At 41.8% G+C, this 24652-nt stretch overlaps 1 protein-coding gene across 3 annotated transcripts in view; it reads right to left on the minus strand.

The window, feature by feature from the left end:
* Positions 1-24652, minus strand: part of USH2A (usherin) — a 625599-nt gene that overhangs the window by 252362 nt on the left and 348585 nt on the right. For all 3 annotated transcript variants that reach the window (XM_044061333.1, XM_044061354.1, XM_044061343.1), the window contains one exon: positions 24394-24635. In XM_044061333.1, coding sequence (XP_043917268.1) covers positions 24394-24635 — 242 coding nt within the window. The remainder of the gene's footprint in view (positions 1-24393; positions 24636-24652) is intronic.

Consider the following 24652-nt stretch of genomic DNA (forward strand, 5'->3'; position numbering starts at 1 on the left):
AACTTTTGCAGCTGTGGCTGAGCAGCTGCTTGCTTTCCCTGTGTTTTTTGCCTGGCAGTTGGAACTTGGAGGGAAATTTAAGCAAACTGTTCTGTTCCCTCCACGTTTTATTTGGGTAAGACTAGAGGCACTCACAGACTGTGTTACAATGGTGGATTTAGGCTGGTCACAGGGGTGACTGCCTCTACCTAGCACAGCAAAGCCGGTACTGCAGAGCTGATCCTGAAGATTTTGTTCCAGCAATTCAGGATCAAGAACAAAACACAGTGTTCAAATATTCTAAAGGTACTTTTTTTCTTAAGCAAGGTTTGAATAAATTCTACCAAAGTGGTGCAATTGTCCAGATTTCCACAGAATGTCCAGATTTTTTGCTTTATATTTTTGGTCTGTTTCTCATAAAAATTGTGTTTTTCTGGCAAATCCCTGGCAAATCACTGAGGACTGAAGTCAGAAAATAATGACAGACATTTGAGCTTTAGACTTCATATCCTAAGTTCAGAAAATTCATACTAATGCAAAAGTTGCTGTTCTATCAATTTTCTAAGTTTGTAAGAGCAGTATTTAAAAGGTGTCACTATTTTTTGGGCCTTTATCCCCTCACTATTTGTGGCTTTGTCCAGATTTCTTGCTCTAGTCTAAGTCTAAGAGGTTGAGGGGTATGGGGTGTATGTGTGTCTCATACCTCTCAACTGTACAGATTTTCACAGAATGTTCAGATTTTTGCCTTATATTTTTGGTCTATTCCTCATAAAAATTATTTTTTTTGACAAATCAAAGGAATGATTAAAGTTAGTAAAACTAAATAATGACATGCATTTCAGTTTAAGACTTCATATCCTTCAGAAAATGCATTCTAACAGAAATCCTGTTATTTTTTTTATTTATTTGACATTTGTTTACCGGGGTGGTCTTACTGGGTCTACAGAACCCATTTTCAGTACAGGCCCAGGAGGAAAAGCTCCACATACAGTACAATATAAATACAGTATAATCCAAAACAATAAAAATTACATTAGAAATACTATACAAACAATAAGTTGAAAGAACAAACTGCTACAAGATGTTGAAATATATTACTACATATCTAGACAATTTTATACAGTTACAACACTACAGACAATAATATTCACTCTCACCATACATGATGTAGACATTGTCCAAAAAAGTAGTATGTAGGTAGTGCATTGTGTGACATTGAGTGTAATAGTACAAGAAAAATAGAATGTTAGTTTCAGTTAGGAAAATAGCAGCAAGAAAGGTAGCGATGCAGATAGATACTGAGAGAGAGTTAAGAAGAATAGAAACAACAAAGCCTGAGCAGTAGCTTAAGGATATGGTATAAAAACAGAGGAGGAGTTAGAAGAGCCTTAGGATCTTTCAGTCTGTGAGGGACTGAAATGTGATAGACAGAGGAAGACCTGAGCATTAGGCAAGCTTTATGCAGGAGCAGAGCCATGTATTTTTGAGATTATTTTTTAAAGAGGCTTTGAAATGGGTTAGTGCAGGCATAGACCTGGTAGCTAGAGGTAGTGAATTCCAAAGTATAGAGGCAGAGTATGAATACAGAGAGTGACCAGGTTTTCTTGTGGGTTTTGAAATAGCTAAGAGATTTTTGTCTTCTGAGCGTAGGGATCAATTTGGTGTGTAAGGTGTGACTAGACTGTTTAGTGCAGGGCAAGCAGTAGGCTTTAAAATAAGATTGTGTAAGGTGGATAGCTGAATAAAGGCAAGTTGGTTGGGGAGTTCAAGCCAGTTTAATTCTATGAGTGGTTTACAGTGGTGTGTGTGATATTTAGAGTTTGTGGCAAACTTTGCAACTTTGTTGTACCACTATTTCAACTCGCTTAGGAAAGAATTTTGTAAGTTAGTTAAGATAGGGGCACCATAAAGAAAGGAGGGACGTAAAAATGTTTTTGCAAGGGTAGTTTTGGTTGCTGCAGTACAGAAATGTTTGTTTCTATATGAGTCACAGTTTTTGATGAGTTTTCTTTATATTTTGCTGTATATGGAGGTCAAATGAAAGTTTATTGTCAATGATAACGCATAGAAGTTTGGTTTCCTGCACTATTTCAATGACAGTGTTGTCAGATGCAAGGATGTTGAAATCATCAGTGACAGGGGAGGTATTTTTGGGATGAAAGAGTACTAGTTTTGTCTTCTTCGGATTAAGAAACAGTTGGGCATTTCTTAGCCAGTATTTGACTGCAGTAAAGGACTGTTGAGTTTTTGAAAGTAGCTCTGATAGTGATTGAGCAGTGCAGATTATGATGGAATCATCAGCGTACTGAATGATGGTCCCAGGGTGAGAGGCAGTGTGAAGGTTGTGAAAATGTTGAAGAGTAGGGGTCCTAGGATGGAGTCTTGGGGGACTCCAATAGGGTTGTGGAGGAAGGGTGAGAGTTCATTGGACCATTTCACTGCTTGTTTATGATCCTTGAGGTAGCTCTGAAACCATTTTACTGTGTTATGTGAGAAGTCTAAGTTAGACAGTGTGTTCAAAAGTAAGGGGTGAGACACTGTGTCAAAGGCCTTGGACAGATCAAGGAATACTGAGGCTGTCTAGCATCCTGCATCTCTGGCCTTGTTCACAATGTCTGTAAAAGATAATAGGGCTGTAGCTGTGCTGTGTCTAGGTCAGAAGCCATGTTGGGTTTTGGTTAAAAGGTTGTTTTGCAATAGATATTGCATTACCTGCTGTTGGATAACCTCTCTCGTGAATTTTGGATATGGGTGACAAGATGGATATAGGATGGAAATTGTATGGATCAAAAGAGTTGCCCCCTTTGTGGATGCGGGTGATGTGAGATTGTTTCCATATGGTAGGTACTTTTCTGATTCGGATAAAGACCTATTTATAAGGATACTGACTGAGTAGGCGACTGAGTTAGCAGCCAGTTTGAGGTAGTATGGGGGGAGATTATCAGCTGAGGTAGAGCAGGGTTTTAGTTTTTGTAGCAGTTTCTTAATAGTGTCAGTGGGTATGGGCTGAAATGAGAATGGGGTTTTTTGAGGGTTAACCCAGCCACTGGGGATGCACAAGCCAGTGCATTTCTTTGTGCCTGTCCCAAGCCCGGATAAATGGGGAGGGTTGCGTCAGGAAGGGCATCCGGCGTAAAACTTCGCCAAATCTTTTCATGCAGTCACCGGTTAGTATTTCCATACCGGATCGGTCGAGGCCCGGGTTAACAATGACTGCCACCAGTACTGTTAGCCAACAGGGTGTTGGCGGAAATTGGGCTACTGTTGGCCGAAGGAGGAGAAGAGGCGGAAGGTATGGCGGAAGGCAGGAAGAGAGGAGAAAGGCTAGGACTGTGGTAGCGAGGGTCGGAACTTTGAATGTTGGCAGTATGACTGGTATAGGGAGAGAGCTAGCTGATATGATGGACAGAAGGAAGGTTGGTATATTGTGTGTGCAAGAGACCAGATGGAAGGGGAGTAAGGCTAGGTGTATTGGAGGTGGGTTCAAACTGCTTTATCATGGTGTGGATGGGAGGAGAAATGGTGTAGGAGTTATTCTTAAGGAACAGTATGCGAAGAGTGTTTTGGAGGTGAAAAGGGTGTCGGATAGAGTGATGTTTATGAAGCTGGAAATTGACAGTGTAATGATTAATGTTGTTAGTGCATATGCTCCACAAGTTGGGTGTGCAATGGATGAGAAAGAAAAATTTTGGAGTGAATTGGATGAAGTGGTGATGACTGTACCCAAGGGTGAAAGAGAGGTGATTGGAGCACATTTAAATGGGCATGTTGGTGAAGGGAACAGTGGGGATGAGGAAGTGATGGGTAGGTATGGTGTTAAACAAAGGAATGCAGAAGATCAGATGGTAGTGGATTTTGCGAAAAGGATGGATATTGCTGTGGTGAATACGTATTTTAACAAGAGGGAGGAGCATAGGGTGACATACAAGACTGGAGGAAGATGCACACAGGTGGATTATATCTTATGTAGGAGGGCCAGTTTGAAGGAGATTGGAGACTGTAAAGTGGTGGCCGGAGAAAGTGTAGTTAGGCAGCATAGGATGGTGGTTTGTAGGATGACGTTGGTAATCAAGAAGAGGAGGAGGAGTGTGAGGGCAGCACCAAGGATTAAATGGTGGAAATTGAAAAAGGGTAATTGTGAAGTGGAGTTCAGGGATGAGTTAAGACAGGCACTGGGTGGCAGTGAAGAGTTACCAAATAGCTGGGTAACAACAGCAGAGCTAGTAAGGGAGACTGCTAGAAAGGTGCTTGGTATCACATTGGGACAGAGGAAGGACGACAAGGAGACATGGTGGTGGAATGAGGAAGTACAGAAGAGTATACAGGCAAAGAGGTTGGCAAAGAAGTGGGATTGTCAGAGAGATGAAGAAAGTAGACAGGAGTATAAGGAGATGAGGTGCATGGCAAAGAGAGAGGTGGCGAAGGCTAAGGATAAGGCATATGAAGAGTTGTATGAAAGGTTGGACACTAAGGAGGGAGAAAAGGACCTGGCTAGACAGAGGGACCGAGCTAGGAAAGATGTGCAGCAGGTAAAGGTGATAAAGGATAATGAGGGAAACATACTCACAAGCGAGGAGTGTGTGTTGAGGAGATGGAAAGAGTACTTTGAGGGGTTGATGAATGAAGAGAATGAGAGGGAGAGAAGGTTGGATGATGTAGGGATAGTGAATCATGAAGTACAATGGATTAGCAAGGAGGAAGTAAGGACAGCTATGAAGAGAATGAAGAATGGAAAGGCTGTTGGCCCAGATGACATACCTGTGGAAGCATGGAGGTGTTTAGGTGAAATGGCAGTGGAGTTTTTAACCAGATTGTTTAATGAAATCTTGGAAAGTGAGAGGATGCCTGAGGAATGGATAAAAAGTGTTTTGGTACCAATTTTTAAGAATAAGGGTGATGTGCAGAGCTGTAGTAACTACAGAGGGATTAAATTGATCAGTCACAGCATGAAGTTATGGGAAAGAGTAGTGGAAGCTAGGTTAAGAAGGGATGTGATGATTAGTGAACAGCAGTATGGATTCATGCCAGGAAAGAGCACTACAGATGCGATGTTTGCTCTGAGAGTGTTGATGGAGAAGTACAGAGAATGTCAGAAGGAGTTGCATTGTGTTTTTGTAGACTTGGAGAAAGCATATGACAGGGTGCCTAGAGAGGAGTTGTGGTATTGTATGAGGAAGTCAGGAGTGTCAGAGAAGTATGTAAGAGTGGTACAGGATATGTACGAGGGTAGTGTGACAGCGGTGAGGTCTGCGGTGAGAGTGACGGATGCGTTTAAGGTGGAGGTGGGGTTTCATCAAGGATCAGCTCTGAGCCCTATCTTATTTGCAATGGTGATGGACAGGTTGACAGACAAGATCAGACATGAGTCCCCATGGACTATGATGTTTGCAGATGACATTGTGATCTGTAGTGAGAGTAGGGAACAGGTGGAGGAGACCCTGGAGAGATGGAGATATGCTCTAGAGAGAAGAGGAATGAAGGTCAGCAGGACTAAGACAGAATATATGTGTGTGAATGAGAGGGAGGATAGAGGAATGGTGAGGATGCAAGGAGTAGAGGTGGCGAAGGTGGATGAGTTTAAATACTTGGGGTCAATAGTTCAATATAACGGTGAGTGTGGAAGAGAGGTGAAGAAGAGAGTACAGGCAAAATGGAGTGGGTGGAGAAGAGTGTCAGGAGTGATTTGTGACAGACGAGTACCTGTAAGAGTGAAAGGGAAGGTCTACAAGAGGGTAATGAGACCAGCTATGTTATATGGGTTGGAGACAGTGGCATTGACAAAAAGGCAGGAGTTTGAGCTGGATGTGGCAGAGTTAAAGATGTTAAGATTTGCACTGGGTGTGACGAGGGTGGACAGGATTAGGAATAAGTATATTAGAGGGTCAGCCCATGCTGGAAGGTTTGGAGACAAAGCCAGAGAGGCAAGGGTACGTTGGTTTGGACATTTGCTGAGAAGGGATGGGAGTATATTGGGAAAAAGATGCTAAGGATGAAGCTACCAGGTAACAGGAAAAGAGGAAGGCCTAACATAAGGTTTATGGATGTAGTGAGAGAGGACATGAAGGTGGTTGGTGTGACAGAGCAAGATGCAGAGGACAGGAAGAAATGGAAACAGGTGATCCGCTGTGGCGACCCCTAACGGGAACAGCCGAAAGAAGATGATGATGATGTTGAATAGGAGGGTTAGTTATGACAGGGTTAGAAGTAGCTGATCGCCTAGGGTTGGTGTCTGAATAGGCTAAAGGGTGTGGGGGGGGGGTCCAGCATTAGGGGTGTTAGTTAATAAGTCCGAAATTGATTTTATAAAGTGCTTGTTAAAGTTTTCGGCTATTTGTGATGGAGGGGTATCTGGTGATAGGGTGTGCTCTCCATTTCTTCCAGGGTTATACCAATCTGATTGAATTCTGCTTTAATGTATATTTTCTGTATATATTGCTGTAATCAAACAAACTAGATTCCTGCTTTTATGTATATATTTTGTATATGTTACTATATTTACTATCTGTAACACTGTTTCTGCTTCTGTACTAATTAATGTTTATATTTTTTCTGTATCTCGTTGGAGCTTTTCTCTCCTGGTCTCCACTGAAAATGGGCTTTTTTAGGCCCAGTGGACTTATCCCAGTAAACAAATGCAATAAATAAATAAATAAAATTTACTGGGGTTGATTTTATGCTGGAGTTGAAGCTGGGAAAAATATGACTTCTTATCTCTGTTGATTAGTGTTGTCACTTTGTTATGTAGTGTTTTGAAATTAATATGATTCTGTTAATTTTTGTTTTGTTTCCATGTTGACCAGGATAGGTCCCTTTGCTTCATCAGGTGTTTACATTCCTTAGAGAGCCATGGTGCTGAGTTCTTTTTGATTCTTTTAATAAGAATGAGAGCTAGTGTATTAAGTATGTGAAGGAAGGTGTTATTAAAGTATAGACAGCAGCATTAAGGGGTAGTTGTTTAAGGGGTGTCCAGTCTATTTCCTGTAGGAGATTGTTTAAAAATTAGTTGAGTTCCTAACCGATTTTGTAGTGTGTATTCTTAGTTGTTGGGAGTTTGTTCTAAGGGAATAAGCTGGTAGATGATCACTCAGGGAGTTAGACTGTACCAGAAGAGGGGTACCTGACAGGCAGGGATACAATAATCCAGTCTAAGGTGGATTGGCAGGTAAGTTCTTTTTTGTATCATGTTGGAGCATTGATTACCTGAGAAAAAACATACAGATTTATATTATTTGTTATTAAATCAACTTTCTAAGTTTATAAGACCAATATTTAAAATATGCCCCTAGTTTTGGGGTGTTGCCCCCTCCCCCAGTTATGGCAGGCTTTGTCCAAATTCTTACACTAAGAAGTTGAGAGATAGGTTTGTGTGTGTGTGTGTGTGTGTGTGTGTGTGTGTGTGTGTGTGTGTGTGTGTGTGTGTGTGTGTGTAAGAAGGAGGGATGTGTGTGTATGTGTAAGGAGCAGAGAAAGTACAGTTGTGTACACTTACCATAAATGTAGATGTTCAAGTGTATTCACTGTTGCAGTCATTACATTTGGGTAATCCTGCTGGCAGGTTGCCCTCAGTCGGCCTGAATTCCAAAGTCTTGGGTCCTGCGTCGGCTGCTGTTGCCTCTTCCCTGACGTCAGGTCGTCAGGGGTATAAAAGAAGCAGCCGACGCCATTTTCTTCAGTCTTTTTTGCCGTGCGGTGCCCGAAACAGAAGCAGTTCGTCCGACTCCTGAGATTTTCGTGTTCGAGTTTCAGACGCAAAGTCTTCAATAAAGCTAAGTACCCGTTGGGGAAATTTTTTTTCTTGCTCCAGACCGATGTCAGAAAAAGTTAATAATTGTATTTCTTGTGGAAAGCAAATACCTCATAAGGACTTTCACTCTTACTGTAGTCCTTGCCTAGGCCCTGATCATAACGTTTCAGGTTGTCAGTTTTGTGCTAGATTTAACCAACCAACTATTAAGCGTCGGTATGATTTTGCTTTAAACTATTTTGGACGCCGGTTTAGTTATCCAGAAATGTCGTCGGATAGCCATCCGACTACCGGAGTTCACAAAAAACGCAAAGAAAAGGAGAGAGATAAACAACCGAGGTCCAAAACTGACGACGAAGCTTCTCCTAAGCCAGTTCGCCGGTTCTCAGTGAGGCACTTTCGCAGCCCCTGATGCCCGCTACTTTAGAGTTGCAGGCCACTACCAACACCCACGTAGAGTCGGCTATGCCGCTGGAAACTCAACTATGCCCAAAAACAGATGCTCAAAATGGCCGAAGACTTGATTACCTTGATCAAGGGTTCCCATCCCCCTCCTGATAAGACGCCTAGGCAAGAGACTGACTATGAATCTTCAGATCAGGTTTCTATTTCTTCTGATTCCTCTTCTGATCAGGAATATTCTCTTCCCCCCTATGAGGATTCTGATGCTGAAGAATCTATACCTCCAGCTTCTCCTCCAGAGGATTATTCTTTTGGGAGGGAGCATTTCCACTGGGAAACACAAAGAACATGTACGTGTGTGTAAGAGGTATGTAGCATACCCCTCAACTGTCCAGGTTTTACAGAATGTCTATATTTTTGTCCCATATTTTTGTTTGTTCCTGATAAAAAGGATTGAAGTTGCTAAATAATGACAGATATTTGAGTTTTAGACTTCATATCCTTAGCAAAATGCATACTAACACAAATCCTGTTATTCTAGCAATTTTCTAAGTTCATGAGAGCAATATTTATAATGTATCCCTGTTTATTTTAGGCTTTGTCCAGATTTCTTGTGCTAAGAGGCTGAGGTGTATATGTGAGAGAGTGAAATGCCCTAACTAGGGTTAACAGTTGCTTAGTAATTTGCTTAGGCTCAACCCCTGCACCTTAGCTACGGGAAACAAGAGCCTGAATCCTACCCCAACTATCAAACTGCCTTTTTCAAGGAACTGAGTTTCAAGTGCATTTTCAAGGAATTGTGAGCTTCATGGGAAGAGAAGTTTACTACTGCTCTCATGCTAAGTCTGTTTACAATGTGCAACAGTTTTGTTTAGTGAATGATACCACTATTGTGGTATAGAATTTTGAAGCAGTGTTAGTAGCACAACAGGTAGCATAGTTGTGTCTTGATGCAGAAGGCTGTGGGTTCTTCTTCAACAGCATGTAGAAGGATTGCTGCTACTGTATTTTAAGGGGTGGGGTGCTGCAGTCCTAAGTATGTCCCCCTTTAGATGAAATGCCTAGTAACTATGAACCTGTTATCAGTTTGCCATCGATTCCCTGGCATACTGCAATATTACCAGCTTACCATATTTTAATGTGACATAGGCAATGTATTCTTCAAGGGTAGTAGGCACCAAATTTGTAGATGAAACACTGAAATATAAAGTTGTTTGCTTGCAGAAACCTTTTACTTCTGCAGACATTGTTCATATTGACTGATATTGGTGCATTGTAATGACAGAAGTTTGAGTGGCCTTTTTATGGTTGAAATGTTCTGAACTGGGCAGATTTGTCATTATTGGTTCATATGTTTTATTTCGTTGCTTACTGGAAAAATGTTCTAAACGATAAATTTAAAACACACACTAACAAGTGGTGCTGTATTATACAAGGGATATAATTTAAAACAATCATGAAGGTGAAGCAAAGAACTTTTGCATAGCCCTAAAAATGTGTGCAAGGGGCTATGATGTGAAAACAGCCCAAAGTTTGGTGGTTTGTTAGTTACATTTTTAATTCATAACTAAACTCAAACGTGATTTTCGGATGAAGTTCAGAGGAGGTATGCTAACAATTTGATGTTTCTTACTTTTATTGCCCTGTTGAAATTTACTTTCATAATAGCCAGAACTGTTTGTATAGCTTTCACTACAGCCCAGGTAATCAGAGTTCAGTAACTGGTCATGCTGCCTGACTATATGTTTTCACCATGACTTAGCAATAGTCACAGAAATATTTAAGAAAACCTATGACATTTAATAATACTTGGAAGTGCCTTAATGCACTGCTCATTTTAGAAATTAACTCAGGTGCATGTGTAGCTCATCTGACAGATTTAGAAGCTGGAGTCTGTTTAATTTGTAATCCTTTAAAAAATAAAACTAATTTTTAAAATTCAAATGTCAATTTATACTAAATATTAATTAATATCTGTCTAAAAACAAACCAAAATCTAGGGTTCCGCTAAAATATTTGCTTTATAAAAGGAATCCACCAGCTTGCAAAGTTTCAGAACCACTGGTATATACTAATATATTAGTAGCCACACCAAGAACTTGCATTTGGCTGTTGATTTCATTTTAGTGTCACTACTAACTAAATAATAACAATGTTACTGCAGTGCATTTGGTTTAGTCATCCAGAAGGCTATGCTATATTTTATTTTGGGCTAATGGAAGTACTAACTTCCCCATTATACCATGACCCCCCATTAATATTCTAAAACGTGCAGGCTGATTGGCCAGCGTGCACGTTGTAAATCGACTTATACCCGGACTTTTTCCATTAGTATAAGTCTTTTTTAAAACACTGTCTCGCTATGTTAAAGGAGTTTAACATAGCGACACAGGTTTAAAAAAAGCAACGGAGAAGACCGTTGCTTTTTTTAAAGCTGTCTCGCTATGTTAAACTCCTTTAACATAGCGACACAGTGTGTAAAAAGCAACGGAGATCTTGCTTTCTCCGTTGCTTTTTCAAAATTCGCTATGTTAAATGGGTTTAACATGCAGACAGTTTAAAATAAGCAACGGAGATCTCCGCTGCTTTTTAAAGTTGTCTTGCTATGTTAAACCCATTTAACATAGCGAACAGTAAAAGCAACGGAGAAGATCTCCGTTGCTTTTGCTCAACTCTGATGTACCGCGAGGCTTACGCATGCGCAGTACATCAGAACTGCCGCGATAACAAACAGCGGCGAAGGGCAGCGAGGAGGCATTACACAATGCCATTATTTAAGAAAAGTAATTATTATTTTCTTAAATAATGTCATTATAATAGTAATAACCTTCTGGTGTGTAATGTGATTTACCCACGGTTGGCTTTGTTTGGTCCCTCGGGACCAAACCACGCCAACCCTGGGTAAATCCAGCATTACCCACACCCAGGCGTGGGTTATTGCTATATTATTCATTAATGTGATGGATTTCTTGTTGATTTTAGGACTTGCTCTACTTCTTTCTGGCATCCAGGCAAGATTTTATTTGTGTATCAATTCTAGATTTTTTTCACATGGTGCTAAATCTTGTTTTCTGCGGTGGTGGTGCTGCAGTAGCGTTGTCGTCTCACAATAAGACGTTGTCCTGTTCGATTCTCAGCTAAAGCGTCTTCTGTGTGGAGATATGCGTGAATGGGCGTACCTTTGTTGAAGGTTGTGCATCAGAGCTGGCAACTCGGCATGTAAAAATCTATTGCCAATCATTAGTGGACCGGAGTTCTGCTGTGACGACCCCTAACTGGGAAAAGCCGAAAGATACAACAACAACAACATCTGGTTTAGTTGAAATTACTGTATCATATCCATACAATCCAGACCAACTGCACTGTAGCTTGCAGTTTTCTTCTTATGCAATTAATGCTGAATTAGACCAATATGGTTTAGGAATGGACAAGTTGTGCCAAGCACAACTGGCATATTTTCACTATTTCCTTATGCCAAGCACAACTGGAATATTTTGAATTTTTTCCTAGAATATAATTAATTTTTCCTGCTCAGTCTCATGCACTCTCTGTTTAAATAATATCTTCGGTTTTAGTTGGGTACTCCAGGAAAGGACATTTTGTCTTCTATGTTGGGATATTTCTACAGCTCATTATTATAATTTATTTATTATTTATTTTTACATTTGTTTACCGGGAATGTCCAGCTGGACAGGAGTCCTTTTTCAGTGGCGGCCCTGGGAGAAAATCTCCAGTGTAATACAGTAACATAGTATATTAAAAAAACATGGGCGGCCACGGTGGTGCAGCGGTTAGCATTGCTGCCTCACAGCAAGATGTTCTCCAGTTCGATCCTCGGCTGGGGTGCCTTCTGTCCGGAGTCTGCATGTCCTCCCTGTGGTCATGTGGGTTTCCTCCCACATCCCAAAGACATGCTGTAGGTGGAGTGGATACCCTAAATTGGCCCTAGGTGTGAGTGCATGTGTGTGCCTTCTGTGGAAGGCTGGGCGCTGGGCTGGCAACTCGACACCGTAAAACTCCACTGCCAATCATGTACGGACAGGTGATCCACTGTGGTGACCCCTAACCAGGAAAAGCCGAAAGAAGAAGAAGTATATTAAAAAACATAACTTGAAACTAATAATGTGCATCAAAAATGGTAAGACATTAATGTAGTACATTAATATTTGAAACAATAAGAACGATAGCAGCATATCATGTAAATTTGTAGTTATGTTCAATGTATATAATTTGAGACAACAATTCAAATAGAGAGTCCAGGTTGACAGTTGTGGTGCCACAGATAGTATTAAATAGGGAGAAATGAGAGTTCAGGTTTTCAGAAGTGGTGTAGTATAGCAGTGCACAAAGAGTTAGAAGGAGGGACTTCAGGAGCAGGGGGATGGGGGAGGGGGCTTATCCTGGGGTGTTACAGGAGCAGAGCCAAGAGTTAGCAAGGTGGGTTTTTAGAAGCTTTTTAAACTGTTTGGATGTGGGAGTTGTCACTACTGAATTTGGCAAGCAGTGCCAACACTTGGAAGTGTAGTTGGAGAAGAGAGCTTCACCTGCTGCATTTTTTGCTTTGGTGACTTGGAGGAGAAGTTTATTGTTAGAGCGAAGGGATCCAGAAGCAGAGTACGGTTGAATAATATCTTTGAGGGCAGGGATCTTTTCTGGGTGGTGGAGAATTTTATGAGCTAAAATTACTTGATTAAATTGAAGGAGCAGAGCGAGTTCAAGCCAATCAAGTTGTCTGAGTGATAAGCAATAATGTGACTTGTAGGAAGTATTGGTAGCAAATTTAGAGATGTTATTGTAGCAGGCTTCAAGTTTGGGAAGGACAGTTTTGCAGAGGTTTGTTAGGATTGGGGATGCATATAGGAGTGTTGATAGAAGGTGTGTCCTGGTGATTGACATTTTAGTACTGCTTGTTAGAAATTGGTTATTTCTATATAGCAGGCCAAGTTCCTTGTGCACTTTTTTGATGGTTTGGTCTATATGGAGATTGACTTTCAGGTTACTGTAAATTGTAACCCCTAGCAGTTTGGTATAGGGAGTAGGAGTGATCATGGTTTTGTTTTTAGAGAAGATGTGGAAGGTTGAAGTGGAAGAAGTATTTCTAGTGGGGTAGAAGAGCATACATTTTGCTTTACTGGGATTTAATATAAGCTGGGAGTTGGTTAACCAGGTTTCTACACACAGAAGGAGTCTTGAGAGATGGATTGAAGGGCATTGAGGGAGGAGCCAGAGTAGATCAAAGTGGAGTTGTCTGCATATTGAATTATACTGGTATGGGGAGTGGCAGAGTAAAGTTGATTGGTAGAGAGACAGAATAGTAAGGGTCCAAAGATGCAGCCTTGTGTTACCCCTATGGAGACTGGGAGGAGGGGTGAGAGGGATTGTTGCCAACAGATGGCTTGTTGTCGGTCTGTTAAGTAATTCTGAAACTAGACAATTTCAGTATTGCTAAGGTTATGGGAGGTGCGAACATTAATAAGTCTGTTGTGGTTGACCATGTCAAAGGCCTTTGACAAGTCAAGGAAAATGGCTGATATAATTTGGGAGTTGTTTCTGTACTAATTAACTATGTTTGTGAAGGATAGTAGGGCTATTGTGGTGCTATGTGCAGGGCGAAAGCCATATTGTGTATGGGATAGGAGGTATTCTATGATTTGGGAGTGTGCTACTCTTTCCAGGATTTTAGACAGGGGGGAAAGGATGGCAATGGGGTGATAATTAGTAAGTTCACAGAAGCTACCGCCTTTGTGAATAGGCAAAATATGAGAGCCACGAGACAGTAGGTGGCGGAGTTAAAAAAAACAATCAGCCGCATATTATATAGGCAGGTAAGTTATCTGTGGTTTACAGGCCTGTTCAATGCTGCCCTTAATTTTAATAAAGAAAATCAGGACTGCTTAGGATGTTGACCATCACGTCCTGTTAGACTGGGTAAATAGTTTGCAGAAAAACAGTGTATGGACCAAAATATGGGGTGGGTTCAAAAGGGAACTAGCGACCGGGATGCGTACACACAAAGAGACTTTTTTAACAGATAGCAATAATCGGCTATGTTATCAGTTAAAATAAAGAAACACATCATTAGTTGCTTTGTTTCTCATTTAAAACATTATTATGCAAAAGTTTGATAAATTTTGTTTGTATGACCTGACAGGGTTTTTGTAAAGAAATGTACCATTTGTAACATGATATAATTGTGATTCAGCACTGACAACTACTATAAAAAAGAATAGTTGTGTAAGAACTTATCATAACTTTAGATGTCCTTCTCTTCCATGTTGCAGTATTCATAACAACAGGGAGTTGCTGCCTGCAGCGCCGCCTTCCGGCCAGTATACCAAAGCCTTTGCTTCAGGAAGGTATGTGTGACGTCCCTTGTCAGGGCCATAAACTGACGTAGGGTATAAAGGTGACATCTGCACGCACCCTCCTCAGAATGAACTGCCACATACAGTAGTACTCCTGTGGGTAGAAGGGTCCCAAGGGTGCCCTTAGAAACAATGACACTGGTAATCTACAAACTCTGGACCCTACCCAGTTCGGGGTTTGTAAAAGGCAGATGATGTCTCCTAAACCTGATGGACTTCTTTGAAGCGGTCACCAAAGCTGTTGATGAGGGTAAGGTGGTTCACACAGCCTATCTAGATCTCGCCAAGGCTTTCGACACCATCCCCCACTCTAGAATTATAAACTCACTAAACTAGGTATAAATCCCTATGTCACAAGATGGGTTGCCAACTGGCTCACTGACAGAACCCACACTGTGAAAGTAGCAGTCTCTAAATCCAACTTCAGACTAGTGACAAGTGGAGTACCACATGGTTCAGTTGTGGGACCTCTCCTGTTTGGTATCTACTTCTCTGAAGTACAGGCTAACACAGAAGGTCTTTGGCTAACAAAGTTCGCAGATGACTGCAAACTAGGAGCCATAATTAAAACTCCTAATGATATGGACATCCTACAAAAGGGCATCACTGAGACAGATGCCTGGTGTCAAAGCCATGGCCTCAAAACTCAATGCCAAAAAGTGCATTGTCATCCCTTTTGGTAAAAACTCTGTACCCATGAACTACCACATAGGCGGTAATCTACTTAACACCGAATGTGTGATAAGAGACCTTGGGACACAGGTGGACAGTAGCCTCTCCTTTGATAATCACATCGCCACAGTAGTCAGGAAATCCTTCTATGTGGCACACCTCACCACAAAAGGTTTCTCATCCAGGAAAAAAGAGGTCATTGTTCCCCTCTACTCATCACTCATTAGACCCATTATAGAGTACAATGCTCCTTTTGGTATGTACCTCACAAGACATCTACAACAACTGGAAAGGCCACAGAAATACCTCACAAAGAGGATTACTGGCCTCAAAGAGATGCCCTACGCGGACTGTCTCAAAATACTCCAGCTTTACTCCTTCGCATATCGCCTACTCAGAGGCTATCTCTGCCTAACATACAAAGATATGTCAAATCCAGAGCTGTTGGACATGCTCCACTTAAAGAAATCCCAATCCCTCTGAGCTACACTCTCTGGGGACCTAAACCTTGTCACCACAATAAACAGAACATGCTGGAGGGATAGATTCCTGTCCCAGAGACTTCCCATACTCTGGAACAAACTACCCATCTATATCAAACAAAGCTCCTCATTAGCACTCTTCAAGAAAAATCTTGATGATTGGATGGGAGATAGGAAATTCACCCTGGGGATCACTTCTGTGGCTCTGCTCAACAGGGGCACAGGAAAATAATTTTCTTGGGTGGCGAAAGCCAGGGTGCTGTTTGGCTAGGCTTATACAAGCCCTAGGGCCAATAGCCTAGTTCCTACCTATGAACATGTAGGCTAGAGTCAGGGTAGCATGAAGTTTGTGTTTAGTGGCTAAGCTGGGGGATAGAAGGGTTATGTCCCCACAAGTTACATGGTATGTAAGCTGGTAAATGTAGAAGGGTAGGTGGGGGGGGACCGAATACTGCAACATGGAAGAGAAGGACAGCTAAGGTTATGGTAATTTCTTACACAACTATTCTATGTCCTTCTATTCACATGTTGCAGTATTCATAACAGTAGGTAGAGTACCAGAGCTTTTAGGTATGGTTCTGGGTGGAGGACTGGGTTCCCTGGTCAATGAGTCCTTGGAGGATAGACATGGCAACCCTGCCCTAGCTCTAGAGACTAGGTCCAGTTTGTAATGTTTGGTAAAGGTGTGGACAGAAGTCCAAGTGGCAGCTTTCAGGATGGGAGCATAGTCAATTCCTTTGAAAAAGGCAGCTGAGGAAGCAACTGCCCTGGTGGAGTGAGGTTTGACTTGACCATGCAGGGATTTCCCATGGTAAGAGTAGCATAAGGTAATGGATTTAGAAATCCATAAAGAGATGGTTTGCTTGGAGACTGCCTTCCCTAGAGCTCTCAGGTGGAAGGAGATGAAAAGTTGATTTGACTTTCTGATAGGTTTGGTTTTGTCTAGGTAATACCTCAGTTGTGTGTGGACATCCAAGGAATGGAGAGCCCTTTCTGAGGAATTGTGTGGTTGAGGGTAGAAAACAGGTAAGTTAATGGTCTGGTTTAGTGAAAGTTCATTACTCACCTTCGGCATGAAGGAAAGGTTGGTCCTGAAAGCAATTCTGTCCTTGTGGAAAATAAGGTAAGGAGAGGTAACCATGAGGGCTTGTATCTCCGCGACCCTCCTGGCAGATGTAAGGGCCATTAGTAGAACTGTTTTTAGTGTGCACAGCTTCATGGATACTGAATGAGCTGGTTCAAAGGGTGGCAATGTAAGTTTTTCTAGTACAATGTTCAGGTCTCAAGTGGGGGGGGGTAGGTTTCCTGGGAGGCCTGATGTGAAGAACCCAGTTGAGGAAAAGTTTGACCTCCAGTCTGGAAGACAGAGGAAGGGAGAGAGGCAGAGATGGCAGACAAATGCACTCTGACTGATGAGTATGTTAGTCCTGAGTGAAGTAGCTCACACAAACAGGAAAGGACCATAGGTACAGAGGTAGTCAGAGGGTCCTGATTTTTCCATTGACATAAGTAGGAGAATCTGTCCCATTTGGATACATAGTTTCTCCTGGTACTAGGTTTTCTGGCCTCCTGCAGAACACTGAATATGTCCTCTGAGTATAGGTGACTGCAGGGGATCATAATCCTATCACACATAAGGTCAACTTCATATTGTTCAACTGAGGGCGTAGTAGGGATTCCCCGGTCCTGTGTGAGCAGGTCTATTTGGTGGGGTAACCTGTGGTGATTGCCCTTGGCTAGTAGGTGTAGGAGGGGAGGCCAATGCTGTCTTAGCCAAAAGGGGGGTCACCAGTAGGATTTTTGGGTTCTCCCACTGTATTTTCAAAGGACTTTCTGAATTAAGGTGAAGGGGGGAAAGCATGGAGGTACATTCCCTGCCAAGAGAAGGAGAAGGCGTTCACTTTCCACACTTGTGGATGCGGATTCCTTGTGCAGAATTTGGGCATCTGTCTGTTCTGGGCAGAGGCAAAAAGATCTGCTTGTGGAATACCCCACCTGTGAATTATGTCCAGAAATACTTCCCTGTGAAGCATCCATTCATGACTTGGAGCTGAAGTTCTGCTCAGGAAGTCTGCCATGACATTCTCTGTTGAAGGGATATAAACAGCTGCCAGATGAATGTGGAGAGATACTGCTAGGTTCCAGATCTGGATTGCTAGGCTACACAGAGGGTAGGACTTTGTTCCTCCCTGCTTGTTTATGTACCACAGGACTGTCATATTGTCTGTGATTACTTTCAGGGTTCCTGGCTGAAGAGCTGATTTGAAGGTTAGTAGGGCCAAGTGTAAAGCCCTCATTTCTTGGATGCTGATATGGTCCTTTTCTCTTTGCTCTCTCCCTTGGGCCAAGAGCCTTGCACTGAGAGTTGTTTTTGGTTTGTAAGTAGCACTGCCCCCCACCCCAGATCGGAAGCATCTGTGGAGATCTGTTGGAGGGGTGCAGGGACCTGAAGGTGGGTCCCTTGGTTGAGGTGGAGAGCTGATATCCACCACTGTAGTTCCTTCTTCAAACATTGAAGTAAGGGGAGGGGGGGTCCAGGGGCTGGGAATTTTGGGTCCATAAGTTTTTCAGGACGCACTGGATTTTTCGCATGTAGAGTTTTGCCAGAGGCAACATGAGTATGACTGATGCCATGTGGCCTAGAATTCTTAAAATTTCTCGAGCTAGCAAGGAAGTGTGGGAGAGGAGTTTTTGGAAGTATAGACAAACATCTAGGATTCTTTGATCTGGAATGAAGGCTTTCATTTTGTCTGTTCTGATCCTGCACCCCAGGAAAACCAGGTCTTGAAAGGGGATCAGGTGAGACTTTTTGTGGTTTATGGTAAACCCTAACTGAGATAGGGTGGAGATAACCTGTTGTAGATGAACTAGGAGGACTGGGCGGTCTTGATGAAGAGCGAGCAGGTCGTCCAGGTATGGGTATATGTGAATACGCTGAGTCCTGCAGTGAGGGATGACAGGGGCCAGGCACTTTGTGAATAATCGGGGAGCAGTAGATAGTCCAAAGGGCATGGCAGAGAATTGCAAATGGCAAGAGCTTATTGCAAATCTGAGGTATTTCCTGTAATGTGGGTGAATAAGGATGTGTAGGTAGGCATCCTTCAAATCCAGGGCTACCATGAAAGGCTGAGTTGGAAGGAGTAGTAAGAGCAGGGGTAATGTAATCATTTTGAAACTGGGAATTTTCAGAAAGAGGTTTAGAAAGGATAAATCTAGGATTGGTCTCCAAGGGCTGTCCTTCCTTGGTACCAGAAACATTCTGGAGTAAAAGCCTATGTTTCTTTGATGGTACGGTACCTGTTCTATGGTACCTTGGTCTAGAAGTTGTTGAATGATAGGGGGAAAAGGTGGGTTTGGCTTGCAGGTGGTTGAGGGGTACCATGAAAAGGTGGTAGCATCCACCAAGTCATGAAATAGCCTGACTGAATGATGGAGAGTACCCATTGTTCTGATGTGATTATCTGCCAACAGGGAAGGGAGAGGGTGAGATGGAGAGAAAGTGGGGTGTTTTGGTGCAAAGGTGGGTAGTCACAGAGGAGGCGGTCTGGAGTGGTCAGACTGGCCTCGAAAGGGCGTAGTGGAAGAACTGGTTGGAAATCTTGGAGTAGAGTTTTTCCTGGTTTGCCTGCATCCTTTAGACTGTGGAGCAGAGTGTGAGGACTGCCTTCTGACAAAGGAAGGTTTTTGAAGATAATTCCTGTGGTATCTTGGTATAGGAGGCACCAGTAGGTGTTTAAGATTTTAAAGTTCCTTACCCTTTTCTTGAAGGGATTTGAGGAGTTCTGCTGAGGCTTGTCCGAACAGAGCTTTATTATCCAGAGTTGCATCCAACAATTTTATTTGCAGATCCATGGGTAGGGGATGTAGTCTCACCAAAGAATATCACCTCAAGACTGATCTAGATGCAGCAGACTTAGATGAGGCTTCCACAGCATCATAACTGCACTTTACTGAGTGCCTAGTTACTTGGAATGCAGTGGAGAGGAGGGTATTAATTTGTGCTTTTATGGGAAAATCTGGTGCCTCACACAGTAATGTGGAGGCCTCGGTAATGGTATCTGGGACATAGCTAGCCATATGTGTTTGGCAGTTGAGAGCTCTAATAGCCAGAGTAGAGGAGGTATAAACTTTCTTCCCTAGTCTGTCCATGAATTTACTGTCTTTGTCTGTGGGATAAAGAGCAGTTGAAGGTAGCTGCCTAGATGATTTGTCAGCAGAGACAGCAATAACTGCTGGGTCTGCTGGCGGGTTCCTAAAGAGGTATTGGGTATCCTGAAGGACCTTGTAGAATCAGTCCGGTCATTAAGAAGCTGGTGGTTGAGAGTCAGGGGATTGAGAAGCAGCCAAGAAAGCATCCTGGAAGGTAGGTAGCAAGGGGGCCACTGTTGAAGAAGAAGGTTACTCCATTTGTAAAAGGTAGAAGTACCGTTTCTTGGTGTCAGATACTTCAGATGTCTGCCATTTAAAATGCTCCCTAATGAGGAAGATTGTGTCTCCAAAGGTGATTTCTTCCCTTGGAGACTCCTCTGGGGTGATGAAATCTTTTGGGGGATATTTGGGATTCATATGAAACAGATTCATCTTAAGAAGAGTACTTTTCCTCTGATACCTGTAAAGTAGGTCGAGGTGAGGGGGCTGGTTGGGCCTGTTGTGTCTGTAAGGCCTGAAAAGCCTTAAAAAGACTGAGAAAAAACTTCCCATCCAGGAACTGGTTGGGTTTCAGTGTGTTTAACTTTTTGCTTTTTCTTTAAGGGAGTAACTGGTGGGGAGAGTATTGGAGCAGATGTCTGCCTGGGTGGAAGTGAAGGAGCAAGGCCCTCCGATTGACTGAGATGTGGTTCCCCTCTGCCATCTGGATCTGATGGCTGAATAGCCTCAGTGGACATACTAAAAGTTTCCATCACCCTAGCTTCCATTGAGGTTCCCAGGCCTGGTTTGGAAATAGATGTCTGGGAAGATGCCAGGCTTTCATCATCCTCAAGAACCTTCTCGGATGCCTGAGGCTTCCGGCCTAACTTTCTTGGCCTACTTCCTTGGTGGCTCTTCGGATGGGCCTACCCCCACTTCCATACCGAGCGCAAGACATCTGTCTCTCTGATTTTCTAAATACAATTTTAGTGCAGCAAGACGGCTATGAAGGGTTTTTGGGACAAAGGATTTGCAAATGGGGCAGGATGTATGGTCGTGGGCCTCGCTTAAGCAAAAAATGCACTTCTAGTGTGCGTCCTTGTGAAAAATTTGTCTCCCACAAGCACACTTCCCCTTCCTAGCTGACATGTAAGACTTAACATTAATCAAAGGTAAGGAAAAAACTCAACCGGGCACTTATCTGTGTCGGTAGGAGAATGGTTGTCTGGTCTGAAGACTTTTAACAGTCGTCTGAAAACACGATCTGTTTCTGGAACTGGTGAACAGGAGTCCGGCGTTCACTGTGGCAGGAAATTTTTGAGGAGGGTGCGTGCAGATGTCAGTTTATGGCCCTGACAAGGGACATCACACATACCTTCCTGAAACAAAGACTTTGGTATACTGGCCGGAAGGCGGCACTGCATGCAGCAACTCCCTACTGTTATGAATACTGCAACATGTGAACAGGACAACTGTAGTTATCTCATTAAATGATATGAGGTGACTAGAAAAGAGTCGGTCTGTCCAGATGTCTGTGTCCAAACAGAAATAATTGACTTATTACCTCTAATTAAGGACTTTTCAGTAATTGTTATTGACACTGCAGATCACATTACTGATATTTAGCAGACTGCTGTGAATACTCATGATGGGCAGATATGTCTTGCTTGAGGGGTTAAGCTGAGGATAGCTACTCACTAAGTGTGACTAACAGAGAAAAATAATTATTTAAAGTGGGATGAAGAAATAGATACTTCAAGCTCTTGTCACCATCAAGATGAGAAAAGCAAAAACAAACATAAATAATAAAAGTAAGAGAAACAGGAGGCATAGAACCTTTGGTGTAGATTCTGACAAGAGAAAACTAAATTCCTTGGAAAATATTAATGACAGTGGTGCTGAAATCAGGCTTGAACATTAATCCCTTCTTGAGGTCATCTAGTTATACAAACTCTGCACACTGTCTAGAGATTGCTAACTCTGTGCTGAAAGGTATTAAGAATTATTTATCATGACTTGTAAATCACAAATTACTGTGAGTGTTCTTGGAGGTGTGCATAAATGGAGTCAGATTAGGTCTTTCTATACTTTTCAGCTCCAACTTGGGATTTTCTTCTGAAATATTTGCTGCAGGCATTAATGATATCAGCTCTACTCCACTTGATAGTATCTTACAAGATGCTGAGGAAATAATAATGCTGTGCTTTGACTTTGAGGTTAAACCAATAATAACGGACAACCTTCCTGCTCTAAAATTTGCAACTGTATGGCAAAAACATGTTAATTTAGTAAACAGCAGCATAAGAAGACTTATGCTTCAATCAGTAAATGAGCATTTAGATTTGTGGGAGTATACTGTGGGCATGAACTCTTATTTTTTTTCAAATGACAGGTACTACCTGATTTCTTAGGTGACAAGATTTTTTGCCATAAATTGGAAAAAAAATAATTTTTTTTAAACAAACGAGCCAATCTCATTACAAAAGACTTGTTAAGCACCGTGACTATCAAGTTTTTACTAATCAGTTCTAAGAATTTAAATGGAAAGCTACTTGATTGTCTGCTTTACTATTTGAAGAGGAAATCTCTGCAGCTGTCATTATTGAAACCTGGTCTGCAGACAACCTAGTCCACTGTGCACAAATGGCTATTAGGGTTTTAACAACGTTAGGTCAAGCACTAAGGGTGCAGGATATTGATGTATATTAAAAACTGTCTTAAAGCAACATGTAATGCTCCAACTGCTGAAATGTTATAATGACCAACAGTCAAATGCAGATTGTAGAGGTAGTAGTGAGATTGTTTTGCCTTTTTTTAATTTAAGATGGTGACAGAAGAGGTTAATTTATTTTCAGATTCACAATTCAAATACTGGTGAGACTACTGTGTTTTGAGGGACCTTAATTCACCCAATATGTCTTGAGATGTATTTTTCTCAGTGATCCAAAGTGTGGAGAAATTAGACACTTATCTGTGCTAGCATGTCTGGCTGAAGATTTGTACATAATTTCAGACTAACCTGTGCATTATATGCCACCATGGCTAGCTATGATATTGTAAATAAGTTCTTACATGTTGATTAATACTCTGTACAGGATGTTTAAAGAGCTGAACAGTGTTCTTTTACATTTCTAACTGCACATGTTTATGCAGGAGATTCTAAATGCAGACTGTCTCAGAGTCAGCTGATCTACAGGTGATGTCATTGGAATGTTTCCAGTTGCTCTGTGTTTACTGTCAAATGTTTTACTCAAAGTTGGCTGAGCTAGAAAAGTCTCACATCCTTTTTTCTAAAATAGTACTTTCTAGTATCAGGACTTTTCCCTCACAGTAGATTAAAAGTGGACTGAACTTATCTAGAAAAAGAAAAAAAAAGATAAAACATTGTGGAAGATTATGAAAGAATCCCCTTCCATAACTAACAATGAGTGCATAAGAACAGTGTTAGAACTTTAAGAAATGCCATCAGAAATTCTCCACAGAAATAACCTGCAATACTGAAACAATGAAAAGCACCAGTACAAAGTTTATTAAAGAAGTAATTTTCTGTCATTCCTAGGGTTGCCACCTTCGTTCACAGCTAAAACCGGAGTCACGCCACGCCCCTCGTGTCACCAGTAACCCCGCCCGCCCCACCCCCTCTCCCGCCAACATACCGCCTATTTTGTGATGTCACGACAGCATCACTCAATGAGAACGCCCTCTTTTTTCGTTCCCGCCACCTGCTTTTGGCTGATTTGCTGTGCTTTTCTGTAAAAAAAAGCATAGTAAATCAGCTGATCAACGGGAACGCCCTCTTTTTTCGCTCCTGCCGCCTGCTTTTGGCTGATTTGCTATGCTTTTCTGTAAGAAAAGCATAGTAAATCAGCCGATTTACAAACTCCGATAGTCTGTTTCCTTTTTGAAACAGAATACTGGAGTTTGTACAGTGTTTTCCGGACTACCGGAGAATCAGTTTGATTTCCTGATAGTCCGGAAAAAAAACGAAGGGGTGGCAAGCCAAGTCATTCCTACAGGAATGGAATTATGACTCTGTCTTCTTGAAGGCTCTCTTGTTCAATAGACACAAATTCAAAAGAAGAAAAACAGTGAAACCTTGACAAATAAAACTCTAAAAATTAAAGAATGAGAAATTGATCCAATGAAGATGTCAACATATAAAAATGTGATTTTTGAGAAAAAACAAATCACTTTCCACACTAGGTGAAACTGAGTAAATGAAGTGATCAAAATCCAGCATATGGAGGAAAAGAAATGAGTGATAAAGTTGCCTTTCCCTTTTATGACCATTACTGACATGTTTCTGATGAAAGTAGTTTCTCAATGAGAGAAAGCAGACTGATGCACAGCTAGCAAAGTTTTTTTATTTATTTACTTATTTTTTTGCTATGGGTGTTACAATGGCTGAAAAATAAACCATGCACAACAAGGACTCTTTATTCTATTTCTCATTTCTAGCCTGACAAATACTTCTACAGTTGAACAAAAAAATATCTCATTTCTGGCTTGAAAAAATACCACTACAGTACAACAAAAATGTTGAATCCATTTATATAGACTAGGTAACAATTGAATAAATAATCACCATCAGACAAGTAGTACTTCTATCAGAATAACTCACCATGTAGGTTTCACTAGGTGGATAGACACTCATTGGTGATGTTCTTTTCTGGAGTGGTACTAATGGTGGCCTTTCCCTTTCGAAAGGTTTGTTCAGTTTTCTCCGTAGCAGCACAGTCAGAAAGATGGCGAATAAGACCAGTCCAAGAACAGCCATAAGTATTATAAACCACAACTCAGTGTAGAACTTGGCTCTCAGTACCCCTTTTCCTGTCTTTTCTCCTGAAGTAGGTACTGCAGGAACTGAAGAAAATAAATGC

This window comes from Protopterus annectens, chromosome 1.part0 (assembly GCF_019279795.1).
Source record: "Protopterus annectens isolate FY-2018-M chromosome 1.part0, PAN1.0, whole genome shotgun sequence".
Taxonomy (NCBI): Eukaryota; Metazoa; Chordata; order Ceratodontiformes; family Protopteridae; genus Protopterus; species Protopterus annectens.